Source organism: Pogona vitticeps, chromosome 15 (genome assembly GCF_051106095.1).
Source record: "Pogona vitticeps strain Pit_001003342236 chromosome 15, PviZW2.1, whole genome shotgun sequence".
NCBI classification, from domain to species: domain Eukaryota; kingdom Metazoa; phylum Chordata; class Lepidosauria; order Squamata; family Agamidae; genus Pogona; species Pogona vitticeps.
In genome coordinates, this window is record NC_135797.1 from 905,566 (window position 1) to 923,772 (window position 18,207).

Below are 18,207 nucleotides of genomic sequence, written 5' to 3' on the forward strand. Positions count from 1 at the left end.
AATCACCCGAGTAGGCCTTCCCACCCGACTCCCCGTTGCCATGGTTACGCAGCCTAGGCCGCAAGCCTCAAAGGGAAGAACGAGGAGGTCATGGCGCTTGTGTTTCCGGTTCCGGTTCGGTGTCTGTCCGTCTTTGAGAGGAGCGAGGAGTACTTCTGGAGGACACCCCCCCCCCGGTAAGTAGTCATTGATGGGGTGCCGGAGCGTTTTTCTTGTGGTCCCCATCTCTCAGGGCAGAAGTAGGCCGCGCGCATCCCCGGCCTCGATTAGGACCTGCTGCCCGGAAGGATGGGCTGGCTTTCGTTTGTGTCGCAGACCAACTGGGATGATGTTTTTTGAAGGGAAAATGTGCGCTTCTTTTGCGGGAGAGGGTTGAGATTTGATGCATGACACCCTCTAATTTTGTTATTAAAGATAAGCGCCAATTTCTTCATGTTTTTCCTAGTAATAAGGAAAGAAAAGAAAATACGCTATTTTTAAAAATAGATTTAATTTAATGGTGTCGTTAGCCTGCCTTTCTCCCAGTACTGGCATGCAAGGCAGCTGACGGCATGTTTAAAAAGCAAATATAGGTTTTAAAACGCCATATTACTGTATGTTCAAGCAGAATTAAACAGTTTATCTTATTAAAACAGCAAAAATAAAAGTACAACCCCCCCCCAACAGCAGCAGCAACAACATTAAAAAAAAGCAACAACAACCCTAGAGCGAAGCGTAGACTGAAAGTCTTCCATCTAACCCATGTGTACTTTTGTCACAATTATGGAATGTGTTTTTAACCCTGTGTGATTTGCACAACCTAAATGCAGGCACGAAAGCAATCACATTCAGACATATGTTCATTTCTACAAGGAGACGCAGATAAAAGCAGTATTTAGTGGCCTGGAGGGTTGTTCATGGGATCTGTGATGCTTTGGAACGTTTTGAGTGCTCTCCATTTTTAAATCTAGTTTGGAAAAAAAGGGGCCCAAGACTGTTTTTCCACAGGCTTTTTGTATAACATCCCAGAATAATTCATGTAATATAGGAAACTGATGCCCAAAGATCACGGTTTGCATACAGCTACCAATTTTAGCCCACATTAGAGAGAAGAGGTGAACCCAGAATGTCTTGCTTACTTAAGCACCACACTAATACTCAAAGACTGATACATGTGGATGTGGGACTCTTTATTTAAAATCAGGTGTGCAAGTGGGAGTTTCTGCGTGGACCAGAAGCTAGCGACCACCACTTCCTTTATGTAGAAACTGCTGTATTTAAGATGTCCCGCCACCTGAGATTTATTGCTCGGACAGTCATGGTCCCCAACGGCAACGTGGATGCTGCCTACCGAGTTCTGCACAGGTAAAAAGGTTGCTTCCTTTCCTTCAACTCTGTATCCAAAATAGCACCAGTGGTTCTATGAAGGGAATGGGTGCCTTTGCTGGTAATGGCAGCCCCTCGGGGCAATGACAGTGCAGCAAAGACTGACATGACTAGTGCTTCTGTGTCACTTTAATGTTCAGAAAAGGGGAGCTCTGTCCTGGGAATCGTCAGACACCTCTTGTGCAGTGGATGTGTGTCTGCCATGTCTTCATACGGCTCAGCATATCTACAAAACATGGACCATTTTTATAGGGGTCGCCCAAAGCAACGTAGCTACTGGAGGCAGAGCAGCGAGTGTGCCAACCAAATTATTTTAAAACAAAGGGGCAGGAAATCTCGGAAGCACATCTTCCCATTCTGATAGTAAACATTAACCAATAACAGAGCTAGCCATTTGTCTGTTTTCAGGTACGGAAACAAGCCTAGGTCTGTTCCTCTGAACTAAAAAGAATCGCTATAGGAGCAGGCAAGACTTTGGGTTGAAAAAAACGATTTGGCACAGTTCAGATGTGGTCCTCTGGCCTTCAGTTCCCTGCAGAAGATTTTCCCCCCTTTTCCCTTGCAGTCTCCTGCAACGGAACGTTTATTCTCCAAGATTCAGGAAAGAATCCGAAATGCCTTCTGTTTCGGGGCAAGCTGGTGGGCAAAATGGGCTCTGATGCGTTTTATTTGGCTGCGGTTTGCCTTGGCCCTCCTTAGCCAGCAGAGGTGAGAGGGTGGCAAGGTTTTGATTGCAATCCGCCAACTTATGAAGGAAGGGTTGCATTTTGTTCACCACTGCTCACGCGGGTATGAGACTGACTGTTGATGTCATTTGAGGATGAAAAGGTGGTCTTGCTTGCTTTCAGAGAGAGAGAGAGAGAGAGAGAGAGAAGAAGATGTATCTTCTTCTACCCCACACTTGCATGGTAATTTGTGGAGGGGGGGGGATGTGCACTGATTCATCTGAGTGGCTTCCTAACAGACCATTTTTCCCCTTTGTACTTTTTGCTCATGTCCACATTCCAAAAGCAGAGCTGGGCTTGATAGGATGGTTCCTTTTTGTACCCTGAAAGAACATCACATCTTGTTTTCAGCTAAAGCTGGGATTAGGGAAAAGGGTGGTCCTTGAGATGCTGTAACTCCCACCATTCCTGATTATTTTCTGTGCTGGATAGACCTAAAGGGAGTTGCAGTGCAACAACATCTGGTCCAAATGTTGCAGTCCAGGACATTTCCCGCTCATGTGACAAGCTTTCCTTAATTGTTGTTTTGTCTCTAAAGGGTTTGTGTGTTTGTAGACCGGTTTATACAGTAATTGCTCCATTTAGAGGTTTGTTTGAAGTGAATTTGGCAGTGATGGAATGGGGACGGGGGAACAGAGGTGCCTGCAGTCTGGGTGCTCCTCAGAAAAGAACTGCATCTGCCTGGAATTTGAACCTTGGAGCAAGGACCATCCCCTGGAAACATTATAAATGCTGAGGGCGGGGCTGGAGGTGTGAAAGCATGCCAAGGGATCCCAGGAAGCCCCATCCAAACTGCTGTGAAATGGGATATTTTTCTTGCCTTGCTGAAAAATGGAGCAAGGTGTGGGCCGGAGGGGAGAGAAACCAAAAAGACGATGAAGGGGTGAAAAGGCTCCTGTGAAATGATAGCTCTGGGCAGTTAAGCATCCCCTTTTTATTTTCTAGGGAGAAATGTTTTTGGCCCCCTTTCTTTGTGACTCCTACGGCAAGAAACAGGATAGGGGACCGTTCCCCCTGAGATAGTGAGGAGGTTTCGATCACAGCAGGGACTACGTGCGTAGCTGGATTCTGAGGAGGCTTCCGCTATTGCTCCCTTTACTCCCTTTTTTCCTTTGGCTCAGGATTTCAACCCATCAGTTTAAAAATAGCTTGAGCTGCAGCTGCTGTGCTCCGTTCTGCACTCGTGTGTGTATGTGTGTTTCGCTGAGTCCTCGGCACGTTCTTCTCAATGGCTGGCTTCACCAATGAGCCAAACATGTGTCTCCCTCACAGCCCGGGCCCATGAGACCGTGGGCAAAGGGTGCGCATGAGGTTGCATAAGTCTCTCTGGCTTCAGGATTGGCTGGGCAGCTGGGTGGAGGGGGAGCTCAGAGCAGCTCTCATTGGGCATCGGCTGCTGGTGGGTGGGGCCTGGAGCCCATTCATGATTATTTTTCTTGCATGCGTTCCAGGCTGACAACAGTGAGCAGCCTGCACAGCCATGTGAATGCAAACATTTCAGTGAGGCAGATCTCTGGGGTTTGTGCTGAATTATGCTAAAGAAAAACTTCCCCCTTTTTAACTCAACAAAATTCTTCTGTGTTTCTTTTCCTGCTGTTAAGCGTTGGGTTAAATTTCTGTTTTGCTTTTCCACTAGTGAGCTCCTTGGTTATCTCCTTTCCTACTTTATTCTCACAACCCATGACGCTAATAAAAAAATGACGATTACATTCTCAGCTCTGTCAAAACAAGAACCTGACTCCCCCAAGTGTTTGGATCATTGTACCACACCATCTCCATCTTATAAGGAAAGAAATCTATTTCTAACAATTAATACTTAGTCTCCCCCCCCTTTAAAGTGTGTGTGTGTGTGTGTTGAATACTTTTTAGCCAGGAGGAAGTTGTCTCGGTTTATTTTTCTTTGAGAATATGATTTCTACCCTCGCTCTCCTTCATTCCCTTCAGGATCCTAACCACGGATGGGATTATAGATGAGGCCAAGCGCCGCCGATATTATGAGAAGCCATGCCGGAAGAGATATCGAGAAGCTTATGAGACTTGCCGCAGGATTTACAATGACGAAATGAACCGGAAGATCAATTTTCTCATACGGAAGAAACGTCCAGACCCTTGGCTTGGTTGCTAAACTTGAAAGCCTGCGAGCAGAGCAGAAACTGGATGGGTTTCTCAACGTGGCTGACTGAATAACTGGGGGACATAAGGGGGGAGTTTTTCCATTTCTCTGGAATCTGCCATTAGTTCTCCTTTTATTGAGATTTAAATATTTGTAAAGTCAAGTACACATTCTCGGGCCTTGGTTAACTGCAAGCTTAACTTCAGCAAAAATCTCTTTGACAAAGCTCGTTTTTTGTTTTTTTGTTTTTTTTTAATGCTTCCTAAACAGGAGGACAGACAGCCTGTGGTGAGAGAATTAATAGATGAGATAAGAGGATGCTTTCATCTAGATTTTGACAGTCAAGTATTGTTTTTAAGGGGGAGCATTTCCCACCTGTCCCCCCAAATGAAGTACTCATCTATCATTACAAAAGTACCTATAGTCTGAAGTTGTTCAATCCAGGAAGGACCTTACTGTATACTTCTGCTCATTAATTTTATGTCCTGCTCTCACAAGTTGTGTTGTAATGTATTTGTAGGCCAATAAAAAGCTTTTACAACTTAAAACCACTTTAAGTGTTAATTTCTATTTCTGATAGAGTTGTTGTGCTGCCACACATGATCCTTCTCCTAGGCATGCTTTAAGAAGAGCAGAATTCCAACGTCATTGATCAGGGCTATTGTTCAGGATTTGACCCCTGCACTGTTCTGTTTTGTTTTCCTGTTTTACCACCCTTTTTTGCAGTTTCTAGCCAGGAGTAACGAGCTCAACTTGGTCACTCGCCTATTAAGGCTTCCTCTTTATTCATTGTTGTGTCATTACTCAGGATATAAATTTCAGGGTTATGTGATAGCTTTACGATATCGATAAGATGCCTGGAGTGTCGTGAGCTTTTGGGTACTTCAGAAAAGTAGATTGTTTGTTGCACTTACTGGTGACAAGGCAGAGGAATCTCTTTGTATGCGATTTTTTTAAAAGTCATAGGCTGGTCACTGTTGACAGCTCCCCAAAACAGCATGTGGGCCATTAGTTTTCTCCTAAGCTGCTGACCTTTGTGTGTCTGCCAGATAGAGGGGTGGCACTATTACACAAACAGCTGAAGTATAGTATTCTGCCACAATACTGAGGGTTGTTAAAACTGTACTGGCAAAATTACAGGTCTTGCCATAAAGTTTGGCATGCCAACCTCGGGCAGATCAGAGCCCACCCAAACAGATTTATTTAATGTGCTGTTTGATTATATGCCTCATTTTATACCAAGGTTTTCTTCAGCCCACTGTGTGAATATGGCTTGTGTTTCCCCTGCTTTGCACAACAACCCTGTGAGGTAGGCCAGGCTTAGACCTAGAGATACTCGGTTGGCTGGCCAAGAACACGCAACTCTCTTCCAGGGCTCAGCAGAGGCCTAGAAATGTTATTTAAAATGCTTTTTTTTTAATTTCGTATATTCCAAAATTGGGAGAGAAGAGACTTTTCAAGGGCCCAATCAGAGGCACGGCGAGGCCGTCTCCATGGTTACGCCACTGTCGCTACGCCGGAGGGCGGGCGGGGATAAAATGGCGCCTCCCCCTGACAGGAAGTCCCGCCTCCCAAGCGGGAGAGACGGGCTCCCGAAAGCTGAGCCGCTTGGAAACTCTCTGGTCCGCGCCACTTCCGGCCTGCCTCCCTCCTGCCGCGTTTCCGCTTCCGCTCCGCGCGCCGACGACGTTCCGTGACCGTCCGGGAAGAGCCGCTGGTGGCGCGGCCTCTTCCTCGCCGGGCCGACCGATTCGGGCGGAGGGAAGGGCCGCCCGAGCGCCGGGTGAGGAGGAGCCCAGGCGGGCGGGGGTGGGGGCTTTGTGGGTCTGGAGGAGGGGGCGTGGCGTCCCTTCTGTGGGGGAGGGGGGGAGAGGGGGGTCCCCCCACACTTCGGGGGGGGGGCGCGGGAAGGAGGGTCTCCAACCCACCCAGGCTCTTCCCCCTTCTCGGACCCTTCCGTGGGAAACGAGCCTTCAGGAGGGCTGGGCCCGCTGCCTCCATCCCTCTACAAGGGAGTGTTCGACTACGGCTCCCATGATCCCCAGGCCAGGCCAGGCCAGTTGTGTCTCGCCCGCTGTGTTGCCTGAGAGTGATGGCCTCTGTAGATCCCCAGGTCGGAACCCTGTAGCTGATGATGCCTGTCTAGTCCCCTTGCGCTGACTGGGGGATGATGGGGAGCGTGGCTGTGTATTTGAAGTTCAGGATCCTCTGGTGGTCTTTAGCCACCCATCCTTTTGTCATTAAACAAACAACAATATTGTTGAAGCTTCAGCCAACGTTGTGGGTTTGCAGCTCTTTCTGATTTCACCTGTCAAGTAGGAAATGGGGCTCGGATTGGGGCTGAGCAGAGCAGCGTTTGGCCTGTTTCTTCAGCAGTTCTTTTCAGTCCTGTATTGTTTTAATGGCCAGAGAGAGAGAGAGAGAGAGAGAGGCACTGCTTTTCCCAGTTAGGAGTTGCACCTGTGCTTTGTTCATCAATAGGAAAACCAAAAGAGAAACGGTACCATTTGTGCTCCCCCCCCCAAAAAAAAAAATTAGGTCTGGATCCTTAGTTCTTCTTTTAAATCAGTGCCTGGAAATATTGCGCTTTTTAGAAATAAACTCCAGGCATCCCCAGGCATGAGGAGTCGAGGGCTGTGCTGCTTGGATGATTGCCTAACCTGCTGGCCTCCTTCATTCCTTCTAGGTCAAGCCCGTTCCTCCTGAAGATGGCGCTCTCCAAAAGGGAGCTGGATGAACTGAAGCCATGGGTGGAGAAGACAGTAAAGCGGGTCCTCGGCTTCTCAGAGCCCACGGTGGTCACAGCTGCTTTGAACTGTGTAGGGAAGGGAATGGACAAGAAGAAAGCAGCAGGTAACTTTCCTCCCCTGCTGACTTTGTCCGAAAGCAGTAGGCGACAGTTTTATGTTGGGTTATTATGTACCTATGGAGGGGGTCAGACGGCTGGTCCATTTGATACCAGTATTGGAATGAGGTGCCTGCGCTTTCTGATATCATCTGCCAGCCCACCCACCAATTGATAATTGAATGTGTCAAATGAAATCCTCCATTCCACCTCCTTCCCCTCCAAACTCTCAGATCATCTCAAGCCCTTTCTGGATGACTCCACCTTGCGGTTTGTCGACAAGCTCTTTGAAGCAGTTGAAGAAGGGCGAAGTTCCCGACACTCCAAGTCCAACAGCGACCGGAACCGGAAGAGAGAGTTGAAGGTGAGCCAAAGTCTGGATTGGCTTTTGGCCACATGCCTAAAAGTTTAAGGGGAAAAAGGATTTTTTTTCCCCTCATTGTTCGTTTAGCAACCAGCCACAACAAAACACTGTACGCACCTTCTTCCTCAGCTGAAGGACTGGGTACCTTTTTTCTTATTCCTAAGAAGTGCCATTTTGGATGAGACCACTGATCCATCCAGACTCAGGGTTCATGGGCATTTGATCTTCCATATGTTTTGCACTTTGCCTCTCAGAAGCTGGTGTATCTCGTGCCACGGTCCTTACATGTTTCATGTTAAATGCTAGCCCTCTCTTTTGAACTTGTTCTGTGTCCCGGGCTTGTGGATGAGGACCTGTCTTTGCAGCCCAGAGGTGGGTAAGTTTCAGAGATCAGATTTCCCCTGCTCAGGACCTGCTGCATGCTGTCCCCTACAACAACTTAAAAAATAAAAAACAGCCCTGAAACCTCAGCCACTGAAATGACTCAGCTAATTGTGCTGGTTCAGCATAGCTCAGCGGGCTTATCCTTTTGAGATACAGAAAAGTAACAATTTGGGGCTACTCACTTTTCTCCATCTGTATGGGGGATTTTAGGATTTATAGTCCAGATGTCACCTTTCCGGCCTCTGGCCACAGATGTCTGGCTCTGAGCAGTCCCTGTCCCAAGCTTTTCTGGTTCTTTTCCCTCAGGATGTGTTTGGGGAGGACTCCGAAATATCGAAAGAGTCTTCAGGAGTCAAGAAGCGCCGAATCCCTCGCTTTGAAGAGGTGGAGGAGGAGCCCGAGGTGATCCCCGGCCCACCAACGGAAAGCCCAGGGATGTTGACGAAGCTGCAGGTAGGCCTCGATGGGCAGGCCCACAGTTGGTCCCAATATATAGAAAAAACAATCTTGAGTGCCAGCGAAATGAACTGAGCGCTGGAATTATACCAGAGAGGCCACTGTTGGAGTCTTTGCTCAGCCACAAATGTTTACGGGGCCTTTACCTTAAGGGCCCAGGTCAGTGTTTCTTGGCTGAACTGTTTCGTGGGGAGGGAAGCCTTTTGAGAAAGAAGAGCAGGATAAAAAAAGCAATTGAGCACCTGTCATTCCTTTACCATGAGACAGTTTCCTCTCTGTGAGAACAAGATAGCAGTGGAAGTCGGAGGGTGCTATCAAAGCCTTTCCGTAACTGCAAGCATCCGAGAAATCAGAATGGCAGGCAGTTTCTTCCTTGGAAGAAAGATGCTCTGGAATGGGTGACCCTGGAGGTCCAGCCCAGAAGAGCCTGGGGTTGGTTTGGGGCCAAGGAGGAGTGCTGTGTGTACTCAAGGAGAACCAGTGCTATCTGTCTTATTTCTTTAGATCAAGCAAATGATGGAAGCAGCAACACGGCAGATTGAAGAAAGGAAAAAACAGCTGAGTTTTATCAGCCCACCTGCGCCTCAGGTACAGCCTTCCGGAATTAGCAGTGAAACCACTTCGTGCAGAACCAGATGCACACTATGCCTGTTCCTCTTGAAGGCTGCAGAAATCATGCCACTCCCTTACTATTCAGTGCGGGGCCTCTGGTGAACTTTAATTCTTGAGATGAGCAACTCCTACTAATGTAACTGGATCCCTTAAGTGTAGGGTTCAGCCCATGGAATCACAATTGCAAAGGACAATGGAAAGGGCCCATGGGTTGCGGAACCTTCTGGCATCCAGTGCCTTTCAGGACAGGCTCTTCGACCTTTTCCCCTTTCCCTCACCTGCTTTTCCCACACTTTTGTCTCAACTGGTGTTTTCCTGTTCTTGGCTGCATCTTGTAGCTGAGAGTTGCAAAGCTTCCTCACAAAGATTGCAGGATCTATTTCACAGAAATGACCTGGGGATTTTCTTCTTCTTCTTCTTCTCCTCTGCCTCTCAGCCTAAAGCCCCAACGACCACCCAGCCCGAGCGCCTCCCCATCGGCAACACCATCCAGCCCTCTCAAGCGGCCACCTTCATGAACGACGCCATTGAGAAGGCACGGAAAGCAGCCGAGTTGCAGGCCCGGATCCAGGCTCAGCTGGCATTGAAGCCGGGTCTGATTGGCAACACAAACATGGTGGGCTTGGCCAACCTGCACGCCATGGGGATCGCACCGCCGTGAGTATCGCAACGTGCTGCTGAGCAGTGTTGGAGGAGGGAGGGAGGGCCCGGTGAACCCTGAATGGAATTCTGCCCAGTGGCTTCTCCTTCTTGGGTCGGGGTGGGTTCTGTGGGCCCAGCCATCGGGCCAGCGAGAGACTCCACCCTCTGCTCCTGTCTTTGGGTAGAACGTTGCGGCCTCCTGCGTTAGGCAGGAGGGCTCCCGCGCTGGAGGGGTGGAGTCTAGTCTGATAGCCTGCGGCTCCGTCAATTTCTTCCTTTGGATCTGCAGAGACAAGGAAGGGCAAGTGCTTGGCATCACCCCAGTTCCACGCGTTCCTTGGTGAGTTCCAGGTGATTTGAGCGGGCAGGTAGTGGCACTTAGTGGGGCAGAGAGGTGAAGCTGCCGGGCACTCAGGGTCCCAAATGGACTTCTTTTCCTTGGCTTGCCTGGATGGAGAAACAGCTGGAGGTTTGTAGGAGGAGGGATCGATGTGGTGACCCGCCTTCTTTCAGGATGATTATCCTCCACTGCCTTGAAGCTTATATGGTGCCAACTTCATGGTGCCAATTTCCTAGGGTACCACTAAGGGGGTGGGGAGGTGTTGGGGGAGGAGACACCCGAACCCCTTGTTCCATAGACTTGACTTCAGGATGGATGGACATGGCCCCAAGTTTGCTGACCTCCACTGGAGTCACTGACGAGTTAACGAGAGCTGCGTTGTAACCAAAGTTGTGTTTGGGATGTCTTGGCCCAGGAAAGTTGAGCTGAAGGACCAGACCAAGCCAACGCCGCTGATCCTGGACGAGCAAGGGCGCACCGTCGACGCCACCGGCAAGGAGATTGAGCTGACGCACCGCATGCCCACCCTCAAGGCCAACATCCGGGCTGTGAAGAGGGAGCAGTTTAAGCAGCAGCTCAAGGAGAAGCCCTCCGAGGACATGGAGTCCAACACGTACTTCGACCCCCGGGTCTCCATCGCCCCAGCTCAGCGGCCGAAGAGGACCTTCAAGTTTCACGACAAGGGCAAGTTTGAAAAAATCGCCCAGAGGTTGCGGACGAAGGTAGGGCCGCTTAGGGGGATGGGAAGGGTTGCTTTCTTCTAGACAGACAGAGCAGGATGGGTGGGAACCTTCCTGCCGGTGGCTGTTTTCTTGCAAGCCCCCCTCAAGCACCCCTGAAAACTAGGCTGCTAAATTTTCCCCACTGGCTGGAAACACAAGCATCTCGCTGGCTTGAAATGGCTTGTAGTGTTTTGCAGTGAAAAAAGGAGGAGCCACTGCTGAAAACAAACACCATTTGGGTTTAAATATTCAACTGTGGGTTATTTGCATACTTTGGGCAGAAGGACCTTTAAAGGGCATTTAGAGCCCTTGGCATCCTCGAATTTCATTACTCTTGGGGGTGTAGCCTGTGGCTGGATCTAGGAAGACAGAATTCATTGGGGACCTGCTGACATTGCTCACCCCTGTTCTAAGAGAGTAGAACGCAAGGGAAGCCTAGCCTCAGCCCACTGGCATTCGAGTCCTGTAGTCAGAAACAAAAAGAAAGAGTTATTTGGGAGATTAACATTGCTGCTCACTAGGTGAGTAGCTCTTCCTAAGCCTCACGCTAGAGACAGAAGGGCAGGATCAGGCCCACCTGGCTTGGGGCGTTTTCCAGCAGCATCCTTCTTGGGACTGCAAGAAACTCCAGCCAAGAAAATTCATGCCCTCACCTCCAGGCCAAACTGTTTTTCAAAGGTTTTTTTTTCTTTTCTTTGTTCTGCTCTGTTCCTGAAAATGCTTGTGTGGTTGGCAGGCCCAGTTAGAAAAACTGCAGGCTGAGATCTCACAGGCTGCCAAGAAGACGGGCATCCACACTTCGACCAAGCTGGCTCTTATCACCCCTAAAAAGGAGCTCAAAGAAGGGGACATTCCGGAGGTGGAGTGGTGGGACTCATATATCATCCCCAACGGCATTGACGTGTAAGTTTCCGGGCTGCTTGGTCATGTGATTCCTGTGGAGGGAAGGCGACAATAAGCACCTGGGGCTTCATTTTCATGCATTTCATCTGTCTCGACTTGGCCAGATGTCTCAGTCAAAAAAAATTCTCAGACCCATGGGATTCCTCACCTCCCTTCCTCGAGACAAGGAGCTCTATTATTTTTCTCCTTGAGGTTTTTTGTTATTTGGCCATGTGGTCTTCTCTGCAGAACCAGTGTCCTTTCTGTGTGAGAAACAAAGCACAAAACACCTAACTAGTTGTTTAAAAAAAGAAACAAATCTCCCTTCAGAGTTTCTGATCCTTCAAAATCCATGCCACAAAATGTACTTATTGAAATTAATTTGTAGAAAAAAAATTTGCTTGTCTCTGCCCGCAGTGCTGTCAAGCCCACCACCTTTTTGTAGGGCGAGGAGAATAGCTTTACAGTGTGCAGGGATGAGAGACGTGAAGCTTTACTTCCCTGTTCTAGCGTAGATCATCTTAGGCCTTTTAACAAGTGCCCATTCTTTCCTTTGTGCTCTTTAGAAAAGCTGATGATTTTCTTAAAAGAGAAGACTACTTTGGCATCACAAACCTGGTGGAACACCCAGCTCAGTTGAACCCTCCAGGTAAGTGCTTCAGTTTGGGTTCTGCACCAGAGAAGGTTCCTGGCTGAGGAGCCAGTGGGACGACCCGCTTTTAATTCCAATGAGCGGAGCATAAGAGAGGGTGCTTAGAGCCATTGCAGGCAATACAAAGTGGTTTGATGAGAAGACTCTTCCCTTTGGAAGTTCATCCCTTCCCCCACCCCCACCTCCCAAAAATCACCCCCCAGACCCCTATGTGCATCTTTGACACTGTCATCCTTGGATTCTGGCTGTCATCTTCCTGAGATCAGAAGCCTCAAAGCAGAATGTTTTTCAAAAAGGAGCTACACAGGATCTGCCCTTCTTGAGGAGAGAGTAGCTGAAATGTAAAAATGAATATTCTCTTTCATGTAGTCAATAAAAGGTAGCAGCAGAACACCGGTTTTGAAATCGGTCTCATAACCAGTCTGCCCTTGCCTGCGTTTTTTTTCCCTCCTGAGAGCAGGAATTCCTGCTTCTGTCGGCCGCTTGACTTTCTGTTCCGTTTCCTTTCCTCTCCTCTGTCTGCCCCAGTGGATAGCGACACGCCAGTGACGCTGGGGGTCTACCTAACCAAAAAAGAGCAGAAGAAATTGCGGCGCCAGACCCGCCGGGAAGCCCAGAAGGAGCTGCAGGAGAAAGTGCGGCTGGGCCTCATGCCGCCTCCCGAGCCCAAAGGTAGGCTCTTCCTGGCACACGCACGGCAGCTGTTGTTGTTGTTGGGGGTTTTCTTGTTTGTTTGTTTGTTTTAAGGAAGAGATGCCACATGTCAGCCTTGTCCCTCTGAATGCTGGTGCGTGTTTGTTTGTTTTTTCCTCTGCTGCAGTACGAATCTCAAATTTGATGCGAGTTCTTGGAACGGAAGCTGTTCAGGACCCAACCAAAGTAGAGGCCCATGTGCGAGCCCAGATGGCGAAGAGGCAGAAGTAGGGCTGGTGTATATATATATACATACATTTATTTATTGAGTTATTTTTAAATTCCTTACTCTTATTCCTCTTCTTTCTTATTGCCCTTAGAGTAAAAGTTCTTCTTAAAACCTGTTGATCTTATCCTTGTTCTTGTATTTTTTACATCCTGCATCTTCCTCTTGGAAGTTCAGAAAGGAAGCCGGGAAGGGTCTAGGGAGAGCCAGGGTGGTGTAGGAGAGAGTGGCCAGGGGTGGCCTGAGCTCACACCCCGATCGCGCCGTATCCTTGGGCTGGTGGCGTTCCAGCAGCTCAGCTGCTTCCCAGGATAAAACGTGCCATTCTTTTGTTCTGCTTAATGGTTCAGGAGGATGCCTACCCACTTGACCCTCCTCTGAAGGGAGACGGGGCAACCCTCTGATGGTTTCACTGAGGGGAATTTGAATGTATGGTTCTCACGAATCCTTTCCCAGCCCTTGAGGGGAAGCCCTGTGCTGCAGGCGTTTATGGGTCCATGGAACGCTTCCCGTCTGGTTCCTGGCATGTCCTTTCCTTGCTTCCGCAGAGCCCACGAAGAGGCCAATGCTGCTCGCAAGCTCACAGTGGAACAGAGGAAAGCGAAAAAGGTGAAAAAGCTAAAGGAAGATACTTCCCAGGGGGTTCATATCGCTGTTTACAGGTGAGTATGTGCACGTGTCTGTCCCACGTCTTGAAGGGGTGTTCCTGCCCCTTCCCTTTTGAGCTTGGTCACCCCCACCCCCATCCCGGGGTGCCTTTCTCTTGTGTCTCCCCTCAGGGTGCGGAATCTAAGCAACCCAGCAAAGAAGTTCAAAATTGAAGCAAACGCAGGCCAGCTGTACCTCACGGGGGTTGTCGTTTTGCACAAAGATGTCAACGTGGTGGTTGTAGAAGGAGGTGAGAAAGGGATGGACTTCCTGTCAGTGGGGCTGTGAATTTCCCATGGTGGTGGCTTGCGTGTTCTGAGAACCGCCCCCACCCCTACGAGACAGCTTGGTATGAGATCTGGGGTTATGGGGAGGCTCACCTGTGACGCTTAATAGACCATCGCATCCGGACCCTTCAAGCTGCTAGCAAGTGTGGCCTCTCTCTTTCCTGGGTGGTGGAATGGAAGAGGAAAGAGGGGCGGTCTACCCACATCAGTCTCTTGCCTTGCTCACTCCTGGGATTGATCCCACCTGCTGTTCATCCACCCATACCAGATTACCCACCATGAGGGGTTGTGGCCTTTAGCCCTTCCAGCCAAGTCTTCCCACCAGCGCAGCTCAGCAGAAAAGAAGCTACTGCTTCATGTCATCCAAAAATTAACACAAAGAACTCATTCCTGCAGAATATTATGATTGTGGCAGGTTCTGGCAGAGTTTTGGAAAAAGGATCAAATATTTCCCCAGATAATAAACAGGACTTGTGTTTCTATTTCAGTGGAAGATCTGCTAATGCTGCTTGCTTCATTTCCTTGCTGCAAGCTGTCATCGTTATGATGCCACTTGGGGGCCTGAAGGCTGATGTACAGCAACGTATGAATTAAAACACTCCCTGATAAGGTCTTCTTTATTTCCTCCACTTCCCCTTAGGGCCTAAAGCGCAGAAGAAGTTCAAGCGGCTCATGCTACATCGGATAAAGTGGGACGAGCAGACCTCAAGCACGAAAGGAGATGGTGAGAAGACATGCCTTCCTGTTTTGAGGGTCCTGGTGTGGAAGCCGTGGTTTATCTCCAGAGGCCGATTGCCTGTTTTCTTCCACAAGAGGGGCTTTGTATACAGGCAGCCCCAGGAACCGTCTCTGTTCTTTTTCCTTGCTGATTGTGTTCACCCATATCTTTTTGTCTTCTCCTCCCTCCTCAGAGGATGATGAATCTGATGAAGAGTCTGTGAAGAAGTCAAACAAATGCTCTCTGGTTTGGGAGGTATGTTGGCGTGGCTGATGGAATGAGGTGGGAGGGGAGGCCCCTGTGCCTCAGCTCCCAGGCTGCCTTGGCTTCTGCAAGAGTTGAACCCCCTGTTCCAGTAGGCCCTCTCCTTTTTTTGGTTCTTTTTTCGTGTGTTTTCTGGCGATGTCCCCCTTTGAAGGATGATGAGATGGCACAGCCTTCTAGACATATATGCGTTCATAACCTGGGGGCCCACCTTCCACCTGGGGCCGATGGATTGCTTGGAGGATCCGTTTGTGTGAAACCTGTTCTCTGTCTCTCGGTTTGATTGGCCCGCGCTTCTGAACAAACTGGCAGACTTTTGCCAGATCTCTTAAGTAACCCTACTAATCAGATGTTGCCATGTTCTTTAATTGAGTTTTTAAGTGGCTTAGAATTAAGCTGGGGCAAAAAAAGTTTGAAAATAAGTGGGGAGAAAAACCCATTAGGGTAAAATACTTGAGATGCTTACCTAAAATAATATTGTTCATAATGCAGGGAAAGCCATTCTTTGAAAGAACGCTTCTACCCAAAGTTATTTTGTTATGTTTCCTGCACCCTTCCTGCTGCCACATCTTGGGCCCCTCAGTATTTCAGGTCCTTCAGAATCTCACAAACCTTGGGATTTTGTTGCAGTTTGAAGCCTGCCTCTTTGCTTTTAACCTCACCTCGGCTTCTCTCTCTGACTTTTCAGGGTACAGCGAAAGAGCGCAGCTTTGGAGACATGAAATTCAAGCAGTGCCCCACTGAAAACATGGCACGGGAACACTTTAAAAAACACAGCGCGGAGCATTACTGGGACCTGGCTCTGAGCGAGTCCGTGTTAGAATCCACAGACTGAAGGCCTTTTCCATCAGCCCCCCCTTCGAGCATTTTTTTTTGGGTGGGTGGGTGGAGGTGGGGGTGAGTGTTCGCTATTACAAGCAAGAACTGAGCTGAGACCTTGGACATAGAGAGCCCCCTCTTCCCTTTTCTCCCGTCAAACCCTTTCACCCAAGTACAGTACAGTGCGTGCAATTAAAAGAAATATTTTTCAGAAACAGATCAAAACTTGGATTTTTTTTTTTAATGGACTGCATCCGTTTGTGGATCTTGGTGTGTAAGCTTCAGCTTTGCCCTCATGCTGTCTGCGGAGAATTCATCTTCGAGCCTGTGGAAATGGCAGCAAAAGGAAATTGTTGGGCTCTTTGGTCTCTAAAGGTGCACAGTGCCCCCCACCCCCGTTTTTTTTCTTTTTTGTTTGTTTGTTCCTGTTTTGCTTCCTCTTTGTTTCCAGTTCAATAGTTTTATTTGAATACTAGGCAACAAAAACAAGGTGTCTCTGTGTGCAAAGGAAGAACAGGAAGAAGAAGAGAGACGATGGAGCCATGTAGGAGGGACTCATTCTGATGGATGTGAGGGTGCAGAACACAACGTGCCACCTTGTACAGCTGGCAATAGGAGCTGGGGATTTAGCCCGCATCCTATATTTACATAATAAACTTTTTTTTGCTAAAAAGCTTAGAAACAAGAACAACCATGTTTCTTTTCCTGGTGTTTTTGAACAGTCTGTTTACTGTTTCCATTAAACCAGTGGTATCAGTTCCGAGGCTTCAGGGTTTGGCATGAAGAGAGATGAACAGCAAGAAACGCTAAGTGTATTTATGCTGGATCAGACAAAAGGTTTGACTCAGGCAGGAACTGGCCGGTCAGGGTCGTGTTTGCATCTCCTGGGCCCCCCCGCCACCGGATGGAGAAGAAAGGATTGGTGTTGCACTCAGAAAATTCCCTGGAGTTACAGTGGCTTGCTTGTCCTTTAGGTTTACAGAACAAGAAGCAACCAAGGCATTTGCTTCAGGGGGCCCACAAGCAGGAGCTGAAGCCTGCAGCCCACAAGTATTCTGAGACAGGACTGCCTTTAAACATGGAGTATCTATGTTGGTTTCCCATCTCTTTATCAGGTGAATCTCTATCAATGTCTCAATTCTTGATTTAAAGCCACTTGAGACATGTTTTGTTGCTTCTACTTGTTACAGTACATGCCTTAGCTCTGTTGTTAATTTCAGAATATTTATATCCTTTCTTTCCAACAATTGTGCCTAAAGAAGCCAGCAACAAGTGGAAAAAAAGACAGTAAAGCATTTAAAAAATACAGATGCGCTTAAGAGAAGTGGCACTGATGCCTGTTCTGTAGTAGCATGTAGACTCCCATCAATAATGCTTGAATATCTTTCCACTCAGAAATGTAGCGACAGCCATTAGTTTTGTTATCTGTCCTTGACATTGAAAGCAAAGGTTTTAAATGCAGAAGTATCCCTCTTCTGTTTCTGGAGACATTTGATACGTTACTCTGGAAGTGTTGCTCTCCCCCTTCCCACCCTCAGGTTTCAGCCCACTATCTACTTCCATTTTCATTCATTTAATTTGGGAACAGGATTCTGATCACATACATGTCTCTCTCTGTGTATAAAAACATAGCTTTTGGGGCTGTCACAACAAAGTACTGTTATGGGAGAGCTTTTAAATTGTCCACAACCCTTTTCCTAGCCTGATAAACATTTCCAGAGAATCTGAAAGGTTGCACAGACTTGTGGAATTGTAACTGGTCGTAATAAAAGCTGCCCACTTCTGATTTTTGCTATGTAAATGTCTGAAGGTGATCTCTGAGGGTTCTTCTTATGCCCAGGCTATCCTGCCATGGACTGAAATGGATGAAAGTTAATTTTATTGACTAAGTGGTTTGACAGCATAGGACTGGCTGTTGCAGTGCAGATGAATTCAACTTACAGGGGAAGGTTGTCAGGCTTTGGAAATGTTAGTAGCTGCCCCTGTGATCGTCTCTGGAATTGGGATAAAGATACTGTACTGAAACCGCCCTTGGTTTTCATGTCTGAAATCATGGAAGTAGCAAGCCGCCTGGGTTTATATGGCATGAGCATAAGAAAGAAGGTCCTTGTGGGCTTGAGTCCGATTCCTATGCGCTTGGGGCTTTGCAAACAGAATTCAGCACCTCCTCAGAGCATACAGGGATTATTTCCAAGCAGAGGTACCTTTGTGGTTGTTTTTTTTTTTTAAACAAAAAGTTGTTGCCTAAGAAACGGACCAAAGGGAGTTTGCAGAAACCTGAAAGGCCTCAAAGGTATGCCTGAGGTCAATGGAGAAGAGTTAAAATTGAGGAAGAGTTTGGGAAAGGATTAAAAATTCAGAACACAGCCAAACAACCACCATCAGATCCCAGCCGCGAAAGCCTTCGAGAAGAGATTAAAAAGTAGTTTATTTAAATGAAGCTTTAAGAA

At 48.1% G+C, this 18,207-nt stretch overlaps 2 protein-coding genes across 5 annotated transcripts; both read left to right on the plus strand.

Moving 5' to 3' along the window:
- The first annotated feature begins 34 nt into the window (after positions 1–34).
- On the plus strand, positions 35–4,751 carry MRPS21 (mitochondrial ribosomal protein S21). 2 transcript variants are annotated; one of them, XM_078382173.1, is made up of 3 exons: positions 35–176; positions 1,184–1,344; positions 4,035–4,751. In XM_078382173.1, the coding sequence occupies exons 2-3, from the start codon at positions 1,262–1,264 to the stop codon at positions 4,213–4,215; spliced, it is 264 nt and encodes an 87-aa protein (XP_078238299.1). In that variant the 5' UTR covers positions 35–176; positions 1,184–1,261; the 3' UTR covers positions 4,216–4,751. The 2 variants fall into 2 exon arrangements, with proteins under 2 accessions (XP_078238299.1, XP_078238298.1); XM_078382172.1 differs by having other exon boundaries at positions 63–173; positions 1,183–1,344.
- A 1,078-nt stretch (positions 4,752–5,829) lies between these two features.
- Positions 5,830–16,448, plus strand: PRPF3 (pre-mRNA processing factor 3). Of its 3 annotated transcripts, none has more exons than XM_072983774.2 (17): positions 5,830–5,986; positions 6,890–7,056; positions 7,282–7,412; positions 8,103–8,249; positions 8,757–8,840; positions 9,301–9,521; positions 9,796–9,846; positions 10,262–10,568; positions 11,305–11,471; positions 12,017–12,099; positions 12,631–12,774; positions 12,923–13,022; positions 13,570–13,683; positions 13,801–13,919; positions 14,597–14,680; positions 14,868–14,929; positions 15,627–16,448. In XM_072983774.2, exons 2-17 carry the CDS (start codon positions 6,912–6,914, stop codon positions 15,771–15,773), a joined length of 2,106 nt encoding a protein of 701 aa, XP_072839875.1. In that variant the 5' UTR covers positions 5,830–5,986; positions 6,890–6,911; the 3' UTR covers positions 15,774–16,448. The 3 variants fall into 3 exon arrangements, with proteins under 3 accessions (XP_072839875.1, XP_072839873.1, XP_072839876.1); XM_072983772.2 differs by having other exon boundaries at positions 9,796–9,842; positions 10,252–10,568; XM_072983775.2 differs by lacking the exon at positions 9,796–9,846.
- The last annotated feature ends 1,759 nt before the right edge of the window (positions 16,449–18,207 follow it).